This window comes from Anser anser (genome assembly GCF_964211835.1).
Source record: "Anser anser genome assembly, chromosome: 8".
Classification (NCBI taxonomy): Eukaryota; Metazoa; Chordata; class Aves; order Anseriformes; family Anatidae; genus Anser; species Anser anser.
Window position 1 is genome coordinate 28580712 of NC_139728.1, and position 21892 is coordinate 28602603.

Sequence of the window (21892 nt, forward strand, 5' to 3'; positions counted from 1 at the left end):
AAGCTTTCCGTTTATACATGAAGTAGCCCTTTTTCATTTGGACAAGAAGGAAATGGTATTTGTTGAAGTAGGCACCTATGGTCTGCAGACTAATTTACTTTTCAGCTTAACGAATCAAGATCTGCCTGCTTTTGCCTGTATTTAACAACCTAATGTCTGCCTTAAGTAATTCCATGTTAGGTAGTTGAGCTGTAGTTCAGTGAAAGGCATAAGCTGTATGGGAAGGTGGGATGGAAAGGACCCAAACTAGGCTTGCCTCAAGCTACTGTGGCAGTTCAGATAGATAGAGATTAATTTTGAACTGAAGAAAGCTAAAATGATTTTGTTTAATCAACTGGTTTTCTCACTTTTAAATAAGGCGGCCTATAATATCGCAATTTGTTTGGGTTTTCCTGAAAGAAAATTCTCAAGTTTTCAACTACCACATGAGAAATTTTATGGAAGATATTTCCATGTTAAAAACAAAATACATCTGACCGTTTCTAACACGCTTCTAACCATCATACTTTCACTCCTAAGGAAAGTGAATATTATTTTCTAGTCCACCTCGTTATCCCGTTTCCCTCATCTCTTAATGATTCCGTTTCTGCCCATCAGCTAGGTTGAAAAATTGCAGAACAGTCAGTCACACCTCAATTAAATGTGAGTATTGTATGTAATAGGGTGGGATAGTCAGTAATGTGTTTTATGTAGGTAGGGTTGGGATGACATAACGGAAGATTTATATCACTCAGGTTCCTTGCATATCCCAGAATTCTGGCATTCTATTATGCTGCTATTGTAAAACACAAATATCAGAGGTTGCCTGCAAGCTTTGTAATGAACTAAGCATCTAAATGTGCTAGGTATTACAAAATCTTTGGAGAAAATGCTCCACAAAACCTATAATAACGCAGTTCAGAGAAGGGAAAAAACCCCTTACATAACTTATTATGAGATCCATATGGATGGATGGTCCTTCTTTTTACTAAGCTCCAGTTTCCTGTGATGTTTATTTAGCACCGTTTTATTTAACCAAATGACTTTCCCAATCCACGTGCTAAATTATTTATTTAACGGGATATTTATTTTGTGTGTTGTCTTTTAAATTAAAAAGCGTTTAGATTGACCAGTTTTGGAGGAGTATTTGTAAAATATAGATACGATGCGTCATTTGGCTGGATTTCTTTCTGAGGCTGCAGGGATTTCAACAAGGGATTTTTACATCCCTCCAAGTTTGCTTGTGTCAAGTTAGTGAAGAAAAGGGACAGCCCCTTTTCCTTTTTTTTTTTTTTAATGTATCTTTATGCACATATGCAGCCAAATATAATTGCATATGCAGTGCAACCGTGTTCTGTGTGATGGAAGGAAAGCTGTTCTCAAGTGAGCGGGTATGTCATAGCTGAGTCAACCGGGCCCCTGCTGCGCTCTGCTTTTGTTGTTTGAAAAAGGTCTATGTACGAAAAAAAACCTACTTCTGTTAAATATTAGGAAGACTGTAGAGTGAATTTTGATCGCTGAAGTTGACTGAAGATGTATTGTCTGCCTGGTGTGTTACGTCTGGTAAATAGCTAGTTGCTGTGGAAACTGCCTGAAAAGGTAGAGGGTCACTGGTACCACATAAATTCTTTAAACAAAACCTGATCATAGCAAATTCGAACATTAGTCTTCGAAAAAGGATAAAAGAGGAGGAAGAGATTCAGACAGCTTTTTCCTTTTGTAAACTTGCTGCTTTATAGGGGAAAAATAGCTAGAAATAGTACGTCTCACAGAAAATGAAAAGGTTGTGGAGGCACTGCGTTAGTGAAACAGCTGTACGAATGTGAAAGAGAAAGTTCTCCAGCTTCAGCCATTATGGGTTTGTTTGGGTAGGTCTAATTTTGGAAATCATTATAGCAAAGGTAAATGACTTGCACAGGAGACTACTGTAAACAAAAGACTCGATGCATTTACTTTGGCAGGAGTCTTGAGGAGACTCGTTCCTTTCACTGCCTCTTTTACACAGCCTCCTGTAATGCTCTCACTGACGGCCTCTGTGTGCAGGCGGTTCTCATTTCCCTTCCTCCATCTCTGACAGCTTCTTTCCCTGACAGGTAGGATTTAAGTGTGGCAGCACCTGCTGCTGAAGTCCTGCTGGGTAGCTGTGTAATGCCTTTGTTTTGTAGTAGCTGTCCCTTGACTTCTCAAGCCACTGCCTTTTGCTCAAGTAAGAATCTCCTCATTCTCTCCTAGCCTAGTCCTGAAGTACCACATCTGTTACAAATCCTTTGCTTTTTAGTTGTGGCTCCTCTTCGGTTGCTTTCTGTGTTTTGGTTTGTTTGTTTTGTTTTTATCATTTCATAGCTTTATACTTACAGATTGTAGGCACACTGATGCTTAGCTGAGTTTTCTCGGTTTTCGGTGAGGAGTAAACCATGGGAGTGATAATTCCCCTTCTAGGTCTTGGCCCATTCCACACCTACTTACTCACTCTCGTGTGGGTGGGGAAGCAGCTCTTGTGATGACAGGAGTGGCCATGCAGAGCCTGCTTTTTCTCTTTTACAAAGCTCCTTAAGAACATAGGCATGTAGCAGAGCTTTCAGGGATTTCTAAAGCTGGGAGGATGAAGTAGAGGGGCAGAGTCAGTATTCTGTCTGCTGCACTCACTTGCTGGCACCTCCCTGCTGCACTCCCTGACCTGGGTGACCTAGGAGACTCCTCCTCATACTCCTGGTAATGGGTGACTTCTACGTGCCGTCACTTCCCAGGTGGTCAGGAAATGTTGCTTGCAGTCGAGAAATTGCTCAGCTCTACGTAAAACAGGCTGGCCAAACTCTACCTTTAATTTATTTATTAAAATACAAGATTATTACGCTGTATCTTCAACTCACAGGAACCCATCCCTGGACACGTCCTCACCCACTTGATGCCCGTAGGGGATAGCAGTGCTGCTGGTCACTTTGATCTATTGCTGGTGCCAAAGGAATCGATAGGGTCATTCGCTGCTGCTGCCCTTAGAAGCAGCAGATTCTCTTTATCTCTGGAATTGCTCCCTTAGTGCTCATTAACTAGGAATACAATAATTGAGAAGCTGGTAGGAAAAAGTTTTTTTTTAGTTGCTCTGATCTCTAAAATGGAACTTAACCACATAGTAATAACACATTAAAATATTTGACCAGTATGACTGATACAAACAAGCTGCCAGTGGAATGGAGTGCCTGGAAAGAGGTTTTATATCAGATTGCTTTCATCTCATGCTGTATATACAAGGTATCTGTCTGCTTTCAGGTCATGTAACTGGTTCTGAAGAAAAAGATGTGGTTTTAGCTGCATGAACTCTTTTGAACTTCCTTCCACCTGCAGGGTCTTTGAATGTCAGGTGAAGCACACAACTTGGATTATTTTCTGGTGTCTTAAGAAACCAAAAGACAACACACAACTTTTCTTAAAGAGAAACATCCTGCTCTCAAAACTTATTGGGGGGAGAAATCACAAAAGATACACCTCTTGTAACAGCTAGCACAATTGTTTGCATTTACACTAAGAATTAATAAAATGTAGACTTCTTTTGGTGAGATGTTAGGATATTATCTCTTCGTCCTGTATAAGTTAGTGGAGAGCTGGAAGTGATGACTTTGGGTTACTGTGCCTGATAATTGAATATAAACCCAAAGTTTTGGCCATACATATTTGTTTTAAATTTCCAGTATGAGATTCAGCCTGACGTTTCAGAGACAGAGGTGTGGTCGTTGACAGAACAGAAACTCTTGGCACAGCGAGCACGGAGCAGTTTGCGTGCTGTCTGATCGCAGTGCCCCATGCACGGCTTCAGTCAGGGCGTGGGCGCCTTCCCTAGTGAAGAACCAACATCGCCTGCAGCAAAGCCAAAGGTCTTCTACCATGGTGATGTATAAAAGTAAAGACCCACTTTCCACCTGTGAATTCAATATTATAACCTTCTTTTCAACAAGCAGTAAGGTAGCATAACTGTTTTTAGAAGATAATGCTCATGGGCATTGGTGTATTCCTGCTAATTTACGGTATGCTGTTCCCCTTAATTGACCTCTGTTGTGGACAATGTGTTGCTTCCTTTCTACACATCAAAATGCTTTTTAGGTATAACATTCTCACTTGAATCAACTGTGAAAGTAGGCTTTTCTTTCTTAAAAAGGACTTTTGTCAACTCTGCCCTGAAGATTTGCTGAACTGAGTAATGCTAAAGATATGTACTATTAAATGAGCACAACGTCTCTGACTTAAAGTCATGGTATTGGCAGGAAGGTGTATGAGAGCTCCTGCTGTGCCTTTCACTGCTTCTCACCCACCAAATCTTTAGATAAATAGAGGAGTGTGTGTGATTGCAGGAGCTGCCACTCATTGCTTTGGCTTTGGTTAGACTCGGCTGCCCGAGAGGAGGCTGTCGGGTGTGGGAGCGTCCTTAAATTCAGAAAGTTTCATGAATTTAGGTTTGTTCTAACCCCTGAGTTACCTCTATCACCATATTTTAATTACTGAACAGTATCTCTTTCAGCTAGAAAAAAATAAATGTGTTATGATAGTGGAGGCCAATGCAGACGGGACCTGACATAGGCTCCTTGGTGTCAAGGCAGAGGGAAGGGTTGCACCAACTGTGCTTGGAGTGACCATAACGTTCTTCGTACTTCCAGCAAAGTCCCAAAAGTGGATGGTTTATGCCTACGAGGGAGTAGAGCTGTAATAGCAGGAATTTGCTGGTTTAGCCAGTTTCTCTTTCAGAGTTTCTGTTGTTATAACCAACTTATTGCTAGTGAAAACTCTCAGAGAGGGTGGAAATCAGAAGGAAAAATAAATTTGGTCATTGTCTTATGCAACAGGAGTTGTGAGCATTGGCTGAGCTGAATCCCGTTGCTGCACGCAGGGAATGGCTGCGGGCAGTGTAGTCAGCAGCTACCCCAAGAACTTGGAATTTCTGCACAATTATTTCATATCTCCTGGAAGGGTGCCAAGCAGAATTTAATTGCTTGTGGCACAATCTTTCTCCGTGGCTAGACAGGACATTGAATGCTTTTGAACTTTTAAATTACTATGGGGTAGCTTGATCTAGCATGGTTGTGTTTAATATACAGACATATAATGAAACGTATTTCTTCATCAGATAGAGTTCTTTGATACACTTTTTGTTTTGTATGTACCACACTAACTTCAGGGAGAGGAAGGGAGTTCTTGTAATAACATATGTGTTTGTTTTTCTGTTTAGTAAATTGACAGGTGTATGGTTTTTCTTGTGTCTGCCCAGGAAACCACGTCTTGTCTCCTGGGGAGTCTGTTGGAAAAGGTCTAACGCCAGAAGCTGCAAAAGATCTTGGTCTCCCTGAAGGGATTGCAGTAGCAGCATCTCTCATTGATGCGCATGCTGGAGGACTAGGTACTCAGTCACATATTTACTATTCTTGGAAACAGGAATGTATTGAATTAATTTTAGCCATTTTTTGCATAGCCTGTTTTGTATCCAGCAATTTGCTCTGATGCTATTCTTACGAAATAGCATAACTAAAATAAAATAAAAAAAATCCTCACAATAACTACTAATGTTGAATATCTGTTTATAGCAAGGTCCTTAAATATCACTGTTTATTTCTTTGCAGCTGGGTTTCCAAATTGTGCATTAACTTCTTTTAGTTCCACTTTGAATTCCTGAGCTGAGACACCATTGGGTTGGCAAGCCAACATGATGACAGTTTACATCTTCTATTGCTCAAAATTTTGTGGGGATAAGTAAGAAAAGAAAAAAAGTAAGAAAAATAAAAAGTTTCAGTTTTGAGGGAGAAGACTCATGTTTGAGGCTTGTTCGTAGTTGGTCTTCCTTTTTAGTATTAGGAGCAATTCATCCCTTGTTTAAGTAATGCAGCGGAGCCTTTTTTATATACATTTATGCTAGCAGATTATGGAATATATACCAAAACCAGTGCCTTTCCTCTAGCGGTAAGAGTATGTAAATACTGTGTATTCAAACAAACATAAGCAGTTCTTGTAGCAAACAAGAGTGGAGGGAGAACTGGCTGGTGAAAGGTAATTCCCTTCTGAGGCTTTCAATATTTTATCCATAGCTGGAGTGGAAGGCCTAATAGTTCTTTTTTTTTTTTTTTTTCTTTTTCAGCACAATATTCTGATATGCTCAGTTTCAGCTGTATTGAAAAATGTTTGGTGAGGCTTAAGTCCTTCAGTTTCATACTATGCTGTTTGTCCTTATCTAAATACAGTCAAAAACAAAGTGATTCAATGTAACTTTCAGCAGGAAATTGAGGTTTTTTAGTTTGGTAGGTTAGAAAAAATTTTTACCTCAGAAAGTTTCAGTGTTATTGAAGCAGTACTGTTCAATGGAAATCTATTGCTCATCAGAATATTTTTATCTAGATCTAAATGAAATATGATTAGTTGCTAAAGTACCAATTTTGTTTCAAATATTTTGTGGTGTTTTAAATCTTATTTATTTTTCTAGAAGTTGTGGCCTAGAACTTCTTATATGTTTAAGTCCATTTACTTCGCTTCTGTAATTTTGTTTCTGTGATCTCTTGCTTTTCTTATTACCTCAGAAGAATTAGCTCTGGATCCAGCGTTTTGTTTTGACAAGCTGCAGAAAGGAATGTATGCAGCAAGGAAGACTGAGTTTTAGTGTCATAGTTGTAGATACGTTGAGTCCTTACTATTGAGACTGATTTAAAAATCAGTTTGTGTCAATTAGTATCCTAATTGACCAAATCATACGATATATAGGTGCAAAAGAATGTGTTTACAACTATGGCAGTTGGCTGTTTTGTATTCTTGAAATGGATGTAATGATAAGCTGGTCTGAAATACAAATATTATTGTGCCAACAAGCTCTGAGAAAAATATTTTAAATTAGGTCCTTGTTTTTAAATTTTGTTTTTAAATTTAACATTGTATTAAAACAGGTGTTTGGTGTGTTCCAATGGACTCCTTCATAGTCACCTACACTTTTTTCTAATTGGACCATAGCATCAGATCTTTTGCTATAAATATGTATTAGTAAACATTTTTGCAATGGCTAAATCATGAATGTTTAATCAGAGAGTTTCTGTTTGTCTTCCTGTCTTCATACTGTGTGTACAGCAAAGTATTCATTAAAAAGTGGAGAATTGTTTGCAGCATCTCAAACCTCTTTAGAGTTTGGGACCAAAATCTCTATAAGACTACAGTCCAGAAATAGAAGATAAAAGAAAAAAGCTTACAAAATCCGTTCTGAAGAATTTATGCTATACGTATTTTGAGGATTATATACTGAGGATTACAGTTTTTGTAAAGGATATGGCTTGTATATTAGTACACATCAGGTTAGTTTGCAGGACAATAACATCCAGTGGGTGCCATTATTCTCATTCTTGAACAAATTCTGTCTTGAAAATAGCCTGTAGTAAGAGAGTAAGGAAAACAGCCCTTTTGCATCCTGCAGGCTAAACCAAAGCAGTGTGATGGACATCTTGTTTTCAGTGTTAATAACTTCTGATGCGCTGTTCGTATCTGCTTTTGGCTGGATGTAAAGTGCATTTTTGCTGGACAGGTCCCTGGAGTTTATGAAGGCTTTGAAGTTTTGAGTAAATAAGGTAAAGATAAAGAATTATTTAATACGTATGTCAGTAGAGATCATGTATGACTCCTCAATCAGTCCATCTGATACCTATTAAGGAAAGGTAAAAACCTAAAAGCCAAATAGATATGTCTTTCATTTTGACCTACTGTACCAATTTAAAAGAGTCTACAGATAAAAATGTGAGTATGGGAGGCCAGTCTTTTGGGACTGATCTCATAAAAAGAGATGAGCATTGTTTCAGCAAAACTAGAGGATTTATTGTTCAGTATCTAAAGTACTTTGTCATTGTGGAAGAGATCCAGAAGTATGAATGCTTAGCATTGATTGTTTTAATAAAATCTGTCCTAGAGTTTGTGTGATACACAGACTTGTTCTCAGTTTGTCTTCAGAACCTTCACAAAAATTTTAGTCTGCCTTAGATTATGAAAAATCACAACTAAATTAAAGATAAAAGTAACTTCTAAAAATAGTTACATTATTTTTGGTTAATAAAAACATTTTCGTATTCATATTACTATTATTATTTGCTATCTGACTTAAATTAATCACAAATAGGAAGACTCCAGTAACTCTAAACACTAAAGCCATTGACAAAATTCCACTGATTTCAGTAAAACCCAAAAGGCATATTCTGCAGAATGCATATTTTGCAGATGCATGTTTTCATAGTGATTAAAAAAATATCTAAACATGAAGCTCTTTAATTTTGTATTGTTCATGAAAATACATTTGCAACATATGCTGACGAATCAGTTTAATATTTCTTCGCTCTGAAGCATGAACAGTATTTTTAACTCCTTTCAGAAATTTTAATACAGTATTTTCTACTACAGGAATCTGCCTTTTAGATAACTCTACCCACAATTCTTAATATAAACTCCTGCACATCTCTGCTTGAGCAGTGAAAAATAAAGCATAAGAAACATTACTTTTAGTTTTCTGTTGTTCCTCACAAATAAGCTCTGTGTATGACAGCTATGCTTCTATGTAGTCACAAGCCAGCTAAGATAAAGGGGTATAAGGAAAGATTTTTCCTTATAAGGAAAGACACTAAAATTTAGCCCTTAATTTTCTGATTATTTTAATAACTTTCAACCATGATAATACCAGGATAACCATGGCAACCCTGATAAGACAATGCCCAACAGATTGATTTGATAATAGAATCTTGCAATGGTGACCTAAACCAGAAGGTGTTAATGAAATGTAGCATCCTAACCACAGCACTTGGCAGCATCTTTCACTTCTTAAAATCTTTGATTTTGAAAATATAAAATGTCCAGCAAACGTTTTTGCCATCTTCCTACAGTGTGGAGAAAGATTGTTGTCGTTTTTGTTTTGTTTTGTTTTGTTTTTGTAGGATTGGCACCGTAGTCACCAAACTGCACATTGATCTGATTGAAAAATAATGGTCAAGAGAAACTAGACAAACCAAAGAACATTTCTTGTCATGCTGCTGCAGTTTGCTGGATGCAGGACAATGCAACACAAGAATGCAACCTAAGAGAAGAAGGAGAGGGCAGAATTTCCACTTCAGCCTGCCCTTAATTGATCTGAGCATAATAACATGCATGCTGAAGTTGGCTGTAGATCTGCCCCAAATCTGTAAGCAAGCTCCTGGCTCTTCTCTGGCATCTCCTGGTATAAATTCCTGCTGTGAGCTGAGTGCTTGTTGAATATGTCGTCCTTCCTGCCCTGTCCTGCATGCAGAAGCTCCTCATAGTCAAGCACAGCTCCTCTTAGGGAGGGAGGAATCTCTCCTCATGAGGATGCTTCTGTCTGACACGGACAAGACAGCAGCAGCAGGCAAGACAACAAACTTGGCGTCTTTCCAGTCTCCTGCCAAGTTATTCAATTTTTCAATTCGTCCCCTGACAAAACCCATCATACAGTATATGCAAGATAAACTGTCAACAAATAAACATACTTGCTGTAGTGCCTTTCCTAGCAAGGGAGTCTTTTATTCTGTATGTTAGTGTACTGCCTAGGAGGTCAACAATAACCAAAGGTCAGCTTATAGTTGAAATAACATCTAAAGATTATGATGATAAACATGAACAAGAAATGATCTCGTGTCCTCATGCATCTGTAATAATAATTTAAAAAACCTCACACATTATATCAGCTATTTTATAGCTTTGTTTATTTTCTAAGTAGACTTATTATGATTTTCAGTAGCGGCGTGAGATATTTGGCAATTATTTGTGCGTGGAAAAGCACTGTTTTGTGAGGGTTGGCTTGCTCTTCTTTAAAATTGAATTTTAATTTTATTTTAATAGGAGTAATTGGAGCAGATGTGAAAGGACATAACCTGCCATGTGAAAACCAGCCAATTACATCACGAGTTGCTATGATCTGTGGAACATCTTCATGCCACATGGGGGTAGGTTGTATGCATAGTCCTAATTTGTACAGAATATAGTTAACTAATGTGTTTGAAGGGAAAAATGACCTTTGTGCCTCTCACCCTTTTCTTTTGCCTTGATTTTTTTTTTCTGGTAACTCTATCTTTAACTTTGGATATTAATTATATATTACCATGCATTTACTATTAAGCAAGGACTTTAATAGTAGTAGAAATCAATACTGAAAAATGACATGAAAAGTAAAAACCGCGATGCTAGAGTGGCTTAAAGAGCAGGCTGAAATCTGAGCTTGAGTTATCTGTGACAAGCTTGTCACTAATGTGTTACAGAATAGTGTCTTTGGAGAAGGAATACATGTCTCCAGTCACAGCCCTTCTCCATCACCACTTCACTTAATCAATATAAATCGTTCTACCTCTGAAAGTTGCCATGATCTATAGAATTATGATCCGTATCATGACTAAAAAGAAAAACCTCGATAAGCAATTTTCACTTTGCTAATTTTTCTCAGTGAATTAATACAAAAGCTTTTTCTGAAATTGCAATTAAAATTTAGTGTCTGCTTTTGAAATTTATACCTTTTTAAAATGTATGAGTCTGAAAGCATTCCATTTAGATAAGTACCCTTTTCTGCCACATTTTTTATTTAAAACTCATTTTGCTCTTAAATTTAGACTGATTATAACTTGTTTTTTCCTAAATGAGCAAATGGCAGTGGGAGTGCTAGAGGCTTTAGAGAGGACTCACATGCTTCATGGAGAGAGATATCCAGTAGAGAAAAAGAAAGGAAGGCAATAATAAAATGTCAGGTTTAGCAGAATCCGTAAGTTGTCTTGGTAGTAACAGCATGCGTTAAAATGGTCTTGTCACATGGATTGTAGTTCAACAAAGCATTTAAGCACATGATTGAACTTAAAGATATGAATAAACCCAGTATTGTGAAGTAGAGCATTTTTTAACAAAAGCTTAAATCCTGTACAACTATTGGAACATATTTGGGTTCCTTCCCAAGTAAGAGATTCAAACCTCTAACTCCACCACTCTTAGCTTACCCTGTCTCTGAAAAATCACATTGGTATCTCTGTGTCTATTGAGGTGTGGGTAAGGCACCCTGCAGATACCAGCTCTGGGGGAAAACATTGCCCTTCCAAACCTGCCTCTACTTTTGTTATTTCCACTTCTTTTGATGGAGGCTTCTACCCCTTCAGAATAATCTGTTTGTGTGAACTCTTCCTAACCTGTTTCATTTAGCTGAGTTAGTTTAAATCATTAAACTAAGCTGGGTTAATAGAGACATTACTGGGCTGCAATGAGCTAAGGAGCTCTCAGACAGTTTCCCAAAAAGGTCTGAGGGCAACGTTGAGCAGCTGGAAATGGGCCAGCTGGCTGTAACTTATTCCTTTAATATAACTCACCCTGGAGGAGGACATGTGTATGGTTATTTATTAATTTTTAATCTATGTATATCGGTAAGTTCCAATGTAGACCCAGTTCACAACTGCAGTTTGTTTCCTGTGCCAAAATGGAGCAAAGCATGTCAGTATAGAGACTTTAACAGCACCTTCTGTGTGTGTACTCCATGACAATGTTAGACGTGGCTCTGTTAGCTGTGCTAACGTAACAGAAGTGGCGTGATAAAGTCTGTGCTGATGTGAATCGATGTTCTGTTCTGTCATTAAAGCTAGCCCAAAGCCTGCATAGGCTACACGCCATAGGCAAGGTAGAACCTTTTAAGGCTCTTAATGGTTTGAATGCAAGCTTGGGGATAGATGCTTGTGCAGTTTGGGGTTTATTTAAATATAACTACTCAGCATTTTGTAATCATTTCCTTCACTGCCTTCTTTCACTCTACTGATCAGAGGTATAGCAATCTCTAGCCAACAGACAATAAGCCAATTCTGAACTTCTCTGGATTTAATCTATGAAAAGGTTTTGGTTTACTGCTCTTTTATCTGTTACCTGCATATACTGTATGAAATAAATGTGGAGCACACAGAGCAGTTGTATTTGTGTTTTAATGAGACCTATACGCAGCTGCATTTGGCTGGAATTAGCTGTTCCTTTTTTTAATTAGGGCTATAAAATGAAAGTATATTATACTTGTGTTTTGATAGAAATATATATTTTCTCTCCCCATGTGCACCGAGGGACCCTCAGGGCTACAGAGATTAATCATCGAGTTTAATTTAATGCAGTGGGAGAGAGACCTGTGTGGTCAGGCGGGCATTAAAAAGTGCCTTTGATCTGCCTCAGGTGCACTGAGCCCCAGTGAGCCAGCAACAATAATACCTTTGTGAGATGATCAGAGAAGAGAGAGGGAGAAAATGGCCTGTGTGGAAACTCAAGGCCGTCCTTTGTTGTGGTTCTGGCAAACGCAAGAGCCAACTGTCAGGAGAAATTCAGAAAACAGAAAGCAGGGTGAAAGTACGGTTGGATTTCTTTCAAGGGATTGTAACAGGAAACTGTTCAAAATCATCTGCTGTGCCTCCCCCCCTTCCTCCCCTTGGTGGGGGCAGGGGTGCTGCTGCTGCTCGGGGTGTCTTGGTACAGCATTTCCCTTCTCTAGCCCTCATACTCCATGAGTCACAGAGCAGGTATTGCTCGAGCGTGGCATTTGCTTTAAACTTTTAAGAGAAATAACTCCGTGACCCAGTTTTCATTACCTCAAGGACTCTGGAGATCTTGAACAAAAGACTTTGCTAATCATGCCTTTGATATTTTAGAGAGTACAAATGTGGAACCTAATTTTACTCCTGGCTGTAATAGTTTAATTTGTGGTAGAACTATCGTTTTTAAGTGAGGATACGCTTTTGGAATTAACCACTGACAGTTTGGGATGATCAGACACACGCAAAGCATTGTGTTTCTGTTGAGATACTTGACTAGCTCATGAAAAAGGCAAAAAGCATGTTGTAATTAGGTTACTGATCCCCGTCCAGGTCCGAGCTGGTAGTTGCTGAAAGTCACTGCCACCTCGGGGCTTCATCCATTATCCATGAGAGGGAAAAAAAAAAAAAAAAAAAAAAGATGGTCTGTGGAATATTTTTGGGCAGTTATTCATTCTGCGTGATTCTCTGCTGCCTCCTTTGCCCTAGCAAAAAGTCATCAGTGAAATTTTGCATTTGGAATGGCAAATAAGCTGTCCTTTTACTTTTGAAGGTCCGTCCCTTAGTTTAGGGCTGGGATTCATTTGCTGTGGCTTTGATCTCAGTGAACAGCGTAGGTATTCCTTTCAAGTGAGGGACACTCAGTGGCCGGCTTTTCTGAGTGGGCTGCTGCAGGTCACTGTACTTTGTAGAAAGGGTCTCTGAACTCCAGCACCCACATTTCAGTGTTGGAACTTTTAGGAGACTTTGCTTGTGTAGCCATGGTGACAACCCAAAATACGTGAGTCGTTTCTCACAGTGAAATAGCAGCAGGTTTGAGGCATTGAAATAGAAGCTTGTATGTTATTCCCAAGTAGTGGTTTGCATCGGTCTAACAGACATGCCTTAACTGCTGGGAATAAGGCAGTTGGTTTCCCTAAAAGCCTGTCTTCCTGCCAGTGTCTTATGTGTCTGATATTTTAACGTTTTCAGAAATCCTTTGTTTTCTTCTGAAACCTTTGTGTGATCAGAGGGATTTCGGTACAGACATCTGTATTATCATGTCCCACTCCTAAACAGAAACATGCTTGCCCTTTTGCAGATGTGTAAAACCATGAAGAATTGAGTTAACTCTTGCAAACAGCAAAAGAGTAATACAAACAAGGGTACCCTTACCAGAAATTTCCTAGTCTTCCTCGCAGCAAATAACCCAGCAGTGTTGCTGCTTCTTACTGGTATATAAATCTAGTGATTTCCCATACATGCTATTAGAATAGCACTCTTCTCATGGACACTAAATTGACATTATAACACCTTTTTTTTTCCCCTCAAAGTAAAATGTTTCATGAGACTAACCTTTCTGAGACTACAGGTTTGAGTAAGCTATGTTACACCTAGCAGACTGGGACCAATCTGCGTTTGAAGATTTTGAAAGGAGTTTTAAGTAAATTTTTTCCCAAAACTAATTTTGTAAGTGTACTGATTATGTGCTATGTATGCATATTGAATAAAGTAGAAAGAGATCCACCTAAAATATCCCTGGTCATAAAACATGTATAACTTTTATTTCTGCCTATGCCATGGTGAGTTAGGTGCAGTGAGAGATCAGTGTTCTGCTTTGCACTTGTTGCAGAACAGTTGTTCCCTTTTGAAAATATTTGTCATTCCTGCCCGAACACCTCTTTGGATTCACAGCTGAAGGAAGTAGCCAGAGCAGCTTCTAACGGGAACATTGTCTGGCCTCATTTCAGCTTACTGAGGGAGAGGGAGATCTGAATTTGCTGGCATTTTCAGTCCCAAATATACCATGTTTGTGTTCTGTACTGTTCAGGGTCTCTGTTTGTTTTTTTCCATCTTCACTTGCTGATGTGGTCTGTATGCTTCTTCAGCCATTCCTTTTTCTTCAGCAGCAATCTATGCAAAACTTCCTTTTGGGGACTGTCAGGTCATCTTTTGATTTAGGTGCAGTCTCTTCCTTTGCATCTTTCTGCTACTCCTGTGATCCTTGTCATTGTGAACTGAGTCACCTGGCTTGGTGCACAATGCTTTTTTTCCCCTGGTGGTAATGTGCATGTGGTTCGAAGCTTATAATTTAGTCATTTTTAAAATTTGAGAAGCACAAGTAATTTACTTTCTATCTTGCCAGATTCACTACATAATCTAAGAGACAGAGCTTGAGCAACTACACAAAGAGCAAAATGGGCAGCTCATTTTGCTGTTGCTGTGCTTACTATGGATTATTTTAGGAAGAATATCCCATACTCTCTTTTACCAAGCCTGACTAGTCTTTGCCTGTTTTCTCCTAAAGGAACCTCAGTCCAATTTGCTTATTCTAAATTTGTTCATTTGATTCTCGTGATGACTGGCAAACACAATAGAGCTTCGTTGCTCCACAATATCCGCCCAAGCTGCCAGCTTTGTTCACACAAATAGAGTGCAAAGCACGTTTCCACCCCCAAAGCATGCACAGTACGTGTCCTTTGCAGTACATCCTGGAGTGGAGGCTGCAGAGACATGCTGGCTCAAAGTGTTCTCATAGCCTGATCTCTGTAATCTCGGTGGGAGCCAGACCAGCAAGTGGATTCAGTATATTTTGGCTCCGATACCCGAGTCTCCTCTTCAGAACATGCCACGTTGTTAAAGCAGCAGACTTTTGAGTAATTACTACACAGGGACTCCTCAGCTGCTTGAAATCAGCTGTGATGAGAGGAAAACTCGCGGAGACGAAGCAGCCTGGTACTTGCTTTGCCAGCTATGTTTAATGCAGTCGGGTGGCACTGAGCGATGGGTTTCTGGCGAGGGGGTTGGAGGCTGCGTGCGGCGCTCCAGCCTCGCGCCCTGCAGTCACCGCTGCACATGCGGCCCTGACGTGAAACGTGCGGTCTCCGAGGGGACAGGGCCAGCAGCCCTCGGCAGCGAAGCTGAGTGCCAACTGGCTGCGACCCAGGGTTTAGCAAAGGCAGCAATTTGTCCTGCTGCTGACCAGGGGAAAGGGGCTGGCTTTGGGAGGGTAAGGAGTGGGGAGAGAGGGATGGAACGCGGTAGGAAAAAACTGAAAACAAAAGCAAAGCTTTGGAAGCAGAGACTGCCTAGAGAAGTTTTTGAAATGACCTGTGCAAGCCTTCTGAAATTGATAAGCGCTTGCCCTCTTGCTTTTTTAATATTCCCCTCTTCCGTAAGGCCGGTTCTGCACATGTGAATCACAGAGCCTGTGTCTTTCAAACGGGAGAAATAAATTAGTGTCACAGGAACCTCTCCCTTACTCTGTCCTCTTTCAGTTCAGTTCTGCTGGCTTCTATATTGTATTTGGCAGCGGTCACAGTGCTGACTTCCCAGCTAATGAAGACGTTTTACATTCAGGGAGGGCTGCATGAAATGAAAACCACATTTTCTTCACGACTGTTGTTACAGGTTGCCCATCCTTTCTGTACACAAATTCAGCCTTCTGAGGAAAAGGTCACGGAGCCTTTTCAGCCTATGGCCTTCGAAGGGTTACACATCCATAAAAATGCCGCCGCCTCCTACTTGTCCCTCAAAGAAGTCCTCCACACCCTTTTTTAATGAGACTCTCTTGTTCCATTTTCTAGCATCCTTGGTTTGAAAAAGAAACAAACAGAGCTGTAATATCCCCTTCGCTGGCATTAATTTGACATTGTACGCTTTGTTTGCTTTGTTTTGTTTTTAAAAGGCGAGAAGTAAAATATTTCTGCTAGCAGGGCATATAAAAGATTGTTGCTTTTCTGACCTCCTTATTATATTAATAAAAGCTAGGAAGAATTCAGTAGTGGTGGGACATCATGTGCAGGCAGCCTCCAAAACCCAAAGCACTTACTTGCAGAACTAGTAAACCACAAAGCTTAAGATCTTGAAATGTAAATAGGAAGTTGGAGAGTTTACTTTAGAGCCAGCAGTGGTGAGTCTGTATAATGTTTATTTCTGCTTGCCTCCCAGCCTTTTCTAAAGCTTGGCGGAGATGAAAGGAAGGTTTTCTCAGTAAATGGGTTATTAAAAGTTTTTGTTATGACCAAGATTCCTTTGTTCCTGGTCTGACATAATTCAAAGCTCAGGTATGCGTTGGTGACTGGGAGAATGGGATGTTCCTATTTAGTGTGTACCTGCCAGAGATATCCAAGTTTTCCATTCCATCACTTTGCAGGTAATCAACCTGTTGATGGGAATGTAGCTGAAAGCAGTACAGTCACTGTATTGTACGGACACTAAGTAACGCTTAGTAACATTCCCAGAAAACTGCAGTCAACTCTCCTTCCCTTTAGTGAACAGATCATTCGAGTTCAAAGACTCAAAGAATAGATGTGGATAGAGTGAACGCTTTGAAAAATGTTCTGTTTGGAGACTATATGAAGACTGATATTCTACAGACATCTCATATTCTACAGACATCAGTGAAAATGCTTGCTTTGAAAATTCCAGCAGACACAGTGGTTTTCATACTGCGGTTAACTGCAAACTACCCTGTGTGACACCCAGCCGTATATTAGGGTATTTGATTTATAACACGAAGCCTTTCTGCAGTGTCTTCTCTTCGGTGGTCTCAGGGTTCTTTGCAACTATGAATGAAAGGGGTAAGAGAGACAGAACTGTTATTCCGGTTTTATTAGGTGCGAGACTGAGGCACTTTGTAGTTTAGTAGATTTTTAATTGCTGTGTCTTTACTTTTACAAACTGCACCTATCCAGTGCTTTGGGACTGCAGGACATCTGAGTGAGAAATTTTGCTGTGTATGTTTGAGCATGCAAGACACTTCCCTGTTCTGAAACGACAGTGTTTACACACTACAGACAATGCTATGTTCCACTGTATGATAAATGCACAAACCAGAGATGTTTTCTTCCTTCCTTGGATTTTCTGATCCATTTGATAAAAGCACAATGGATGTAAAGGCTTATGTTGGGCTTCCTCCAGGTCTGACTGCTACTAGGGCTCATCACCTTTTCATCCCTACTTGTTCCATGCTTTTCCTTAGAAAGCATGAGCAAGAGACTGGAATTCATACCTACTTCTGTTGACACTGGTAAGGTTTGTCTGGTCTGTCTGCCAGAAATACTCTGCTGTCTGACTTGGCCTCTCTACTGCAAGTACTATGGGATTGTAGGTTACCTGTTAGTAGACCTGGCTCTAGAGGCTAGCACCTTGTACCTTGAACTATAACTCTTGTATATTTTAATAGGGGTTTTGTTTGCTCTGTTGGAGGAAGGAAATTAGATTCTGGAATCTGTAGCAAGGAACATTACAAAATTTTGTTGCTTCATTGATGTATAGATACCATAGGATTGTAGGGGATAGGATAAAACAACTTAATTCTGTTTGATTCTTCATATACTAGTATTCTTGTTTATGTTCACAGCAGTCCAGCAGCAGCAGCAGCCCTCCTTTGTAACAAGATTTTCCTGTTTCGTTTTCTATGTTCTTCAAGTGATGATACCAGATTTGACAGGTACAACATCTCATTGATGCTGCCAGCTAACCAATTTTGATTCTTCCCCCCCTTGACCAAAAAGAAGGTATTAACCTGAAGCCCACAGGTCTCAGCCAAACCTGAGTGCCTTACTGGCGTGCTCTGTTACTAGGAGAGCTGGGTAGGTGATTTTCTTCAGATCACAAGCATCCTTATATATAATGAATGGTCTTTCCAGTTGACTTGTTTACCTTGTTTTTGTGAGTAGGCATGAATTTATTAAGCGGCCTGCTTATTTGGTGTGTCTAGATCTCATGGTGAACCAAAAGGACAGGTGATGTCTTTTGCTCATACTAACCCTTTTATCATAAGAACTTAGCTGGACTGTAAAGGAATAACTAAGCTTCAGATGAAATGAAAGATTATAAATGATATCCTTGGTCATCAGTTAGGATGTCTCTGGGCCCTGAAACAATTAAATAGAATTTTCAAGGGAATACAATAGTTGTATGAAAAGCAGCTTCATTGTTTTCTGTTGGTTTTAAAATTTTGGAGGTAGCAGTACTTGCAGTGAGTAGGGTGGGATTTCATGTCAGAATCCCAAATATTGTTTAGTATTGTTGGTTTGCTTTATGATTTGGCCAGACTGTTTCCTTTCTGCAGTTCATCCACTTACAGCATGAGCTTCAAACTGACGTTGTGCAGACAGATATTTTGGTAATGTGTGTTATGTCAGTGCCAGGTATTAAGGACTCCCTGGGCCAAGGTGGCATAAGATATAACAGTATTTCTAGATATCTTTTTACTTTTCTGAACAGCAACAATTTCCCCAGTCAGGCAAACTTCATCAGTATTTGGACAGTAGGTGTTCTAGTAGGGTTTTTTTTTTTTTTTTTTCCCCACTTTTATTCAGCCTCTCATGAAGCAGTAGTTATTCATCCAAGTTTCCTGTTGCTGCTCCATCTCTTTTGGGGTGAGGATCTTAGATGTGGCAAGGTTTATTAGGAAGAAAGTAAATCTCTTTTCATACAATCATTCTGGAAGCAAAATGAGGAGAAGCTAGCTGCTGCTTTTCTCCCAGTGTCAGCTGGGAATCACAGTTTATGCTGAGTTCATTGTTTATAACTGTGGGTGAAGGCCTGAGGTCCTCTCCCAGTGTTTATTCTGTCCTTGGGAGTTTGTCTCAGTAAGTAAAGGCTGAATAAACACCAAGTAAGGTTCTCAGGATTTACCCATTTAGCTATTCAAATAAAAGCATGTTTAAAATAGTGTGTGATGGCATATCCCATGTAATGTAAATCTGCTTCCATTAACTCAGGGGTATTGCAGAAGTTTTGTTTTACCTGTAAGTTTTATATTATTGTTGGTAGTGGCCTTCAGTAATATAGAAGGAATACTTATATAATAGTGAAAAAGAAAAAAAAAATCTTTAAAATGGACTGCCTTTTGCAATAAATAAGAAATGTCTTAAGGTACATGGGAAGGGCATCCAGAGTAGGGAAATAAACCAGACCTCATTTGAAAAGATTTTTTTCCTTGATGTTTTGTACTAACTGCAGTAAGAACTGCATTTTTTGTAGAATAATTCACCCCCATAAGTAATGAAGTAAGGAGTGATACATCTGTGCAAGAAAACTTGAGCTACCTGCTCAATGCCACACCTGCGATTGGTTTCCCACTCTTCCCTTAATTTCTGTTACATCATCTACAAAGCTCCAAGTTCTTCAGGATTGTCACCATCTGATAGAATGAGCTGACCAAAGTGGGCTATCGAGATTTGGACTACTTAACATGCATGTTAGAGATGACAATGAAAATACTTTTCAAGAGAAGACAAAGGTCTTATGGCACAATCTACAGGAAAAGATATGAAACGGGATAGCCCGTATCTGCCTGCAATTTGAGACAATTCTGCCATCAGCTCTTCAGGAAAAGGTCAGTGCTCAAAAACTCTCTTATGGAAAATCTGTGTTTGTATGCTGGCCCGGCATGTCATGCTGCTGTCCTCCAGCCACAGTGACAAGGAGTGGGCCTGCCTTGCACTACACCAGTACTTCTCAGTGGATTTTTAAGTATTATTTGGAGGTGGAGTTGTTTTTGTATCTGGCGCGTGAGGTGCAGCAACCACCAGTATTTTTGTGATAGCTGTTCCATGCGCATGTTTCCTAACCTTTCAGGTTGGAGTGAGCTCTTGGTAGTCTCATAAATCAAGGTAGTGCTGCAAATCTTATCTGTGGCATGTTTCTTTAGGAACCAGAACTGAAGCTGGAAGACTGTGAGCTGAAAGAATAGTACAGGGACACTTCAAAAACTCCAAGACTTGCATGCTTACCCTGTTCCTGTGGTTTTCCCTAAGCCATCTGTTACTGGCCATTGTTGACAACAGGTTAGTGGGCTATATGGATCCTTTGGTTCGACTTTTTCTGTTGTTACAACATTGAGAAGAGCTAGTTCATATTGTGATGAACTTTCAGGGATTTAATTTACCATAACAGCAAATTGTAGTGTTATAAAGTGAATATATAAAATGGTCTGCAATTAGTTATCTGTGCTGAAAGATTTATAATCTTCACATAAACTGGCATTTTATGACAGTGAGTATCTATCATTGGAAGAGAAGTAAAAATAAATGGGTGGTATAAATTTCCAGCTCATTTGAAGCCCTATATCCCCAGTGAGCTATTGTTATGAGAGGCATCGAAGTAACTGCTGTGAGTCATGGAGCAGCATTGCTTTAGAAGAGTACATAATAGCATTTCAGCACAGGACACAAGCAGAAGCTATCATGTAACCAGACAACCTTTCAGTCCATTTATCAAAACACTTCTAGTTCCCATTTCAAGGAAGGCGACATAGTAAATATGAGCCAAAAAAAAAAGAAAAAAAGGTTAATCTGTATATCTGTATCCAGACATTTTATGAAGTAAAACAATAAAACAAATCAGTGCATTACTGGTAGTGTTTTAAGTGCTTAGCAAAAAAACGTCTGAATCCATCAGGAAAGTGTTTGTGTTTTTTTTTTTTTTTTTCTGTTTTGGACCTTAAAAACAATTTAACAGATTAAAGCTTTTATCTATTTATTTATTTATTTTCCTCCAATTTATATGAGAAACCTTGGAATTTGGGAAACTTAAAGAATGATACGCTACTGTGTGCCTGTTGTGTACATACCCAAGCTGAAACATAAGATATGCTTAGTGTTAGTGGATACTGGTAAAGGGCGGAATTAAATGTATATGAGCATTCAGGCCTGGAACAATCAGAATTCATCTAGTTTAAAGGTTTTGTTTCAAAGCTGAACATACGGTTAGAGTCCCTGATAAGGCATTAAAAGTTCTTGCATCTTTGATTTAGGCAGATGGAAATGGTGAACCTTGAACGAGTCTGGAATGATTACCCATGAATTCATTCTTATTAAACTTCTTCCAGAGCTGAGACTCTCAAGTTGTCCCAGGCTTGGCTCCAAGTTTGCTTCCTGGAATAAACACAGAAGGTTAACCTCACACATAAGGAATAAAAATTTACAGGGGTGCAAATTTTCTGTCGAGGACAACAGCGTTGTTCTTGCGTGTCTGAGGCGACCCAGTGCAGAGACAGTTCTAGGTTAGGCTGCTGTGCTCAGACTTCTCTCACAATGTTCCCGTTGTGATCTTCTGGAGACCTATCTCATATATATGACTCTGAACGACCTATTAATTTGAAACTATTCTCTCCTTGTACTGCTACAGAAGCCGTTTGATAGCTGGCTTCAGCCCCTCTCTGGGGTCAGTTCTCAGTCTTGGGACAAGTGTCTCAACCAACAGCCTGTTCCCTGTAAAACTTCTTTGTACAAATAAAATAGCATCATTCTTCTACAAAGAAAAGTTGCATCTAGCCCTCCAACACCTTTTTAGTTTATTATATCTTTTTAGAAGATCATCTGTTGAATCACAGCCTCCAGTTTGTTGTTCTCAGGGATCCTTTTCTGCTTTCTTAGCCT

At 39.4% G+C, this 21892-nt stretch overlaps 1 protein-coding gene across 24 annotated transcripts in view; it reads left to right on the forward strand.

Annotated features, from left to right (window-relative positions):
* The window catches only part of FGGY (FGGY carbohydrate kinase domain containing), a 305857-nt gene that overhangs the window by 226917 nt on the left and 57048 nt on the right, over positions 1 to 21892 (forward strand). For 18 of the 24 annotated variants that reach the window (XM_083847626.1, XM_083847610.1, XM_083847628.1 and 15 more), the window contains 2 exons: positions 5234 to 5362; positions 9826 to 9929. In XM_083847626.1, the coding sequence (XP_083703752.1) occupies positions 5234 to 5362; positions 9826 to 9929 (233 nt within the window). Of the gene's footprint in view, positions 1 to 3665; positions 3875 to 5233; positions 5363 to 8922; positions 9152 to 9825; positions 9930 to 21892 lie in introns of those variants that run through there. The other 6 variants (XM_083847627.1, XM_083847624.1, XM_083847620.1 and 3 more) reach the window with 5 other exon arrangements.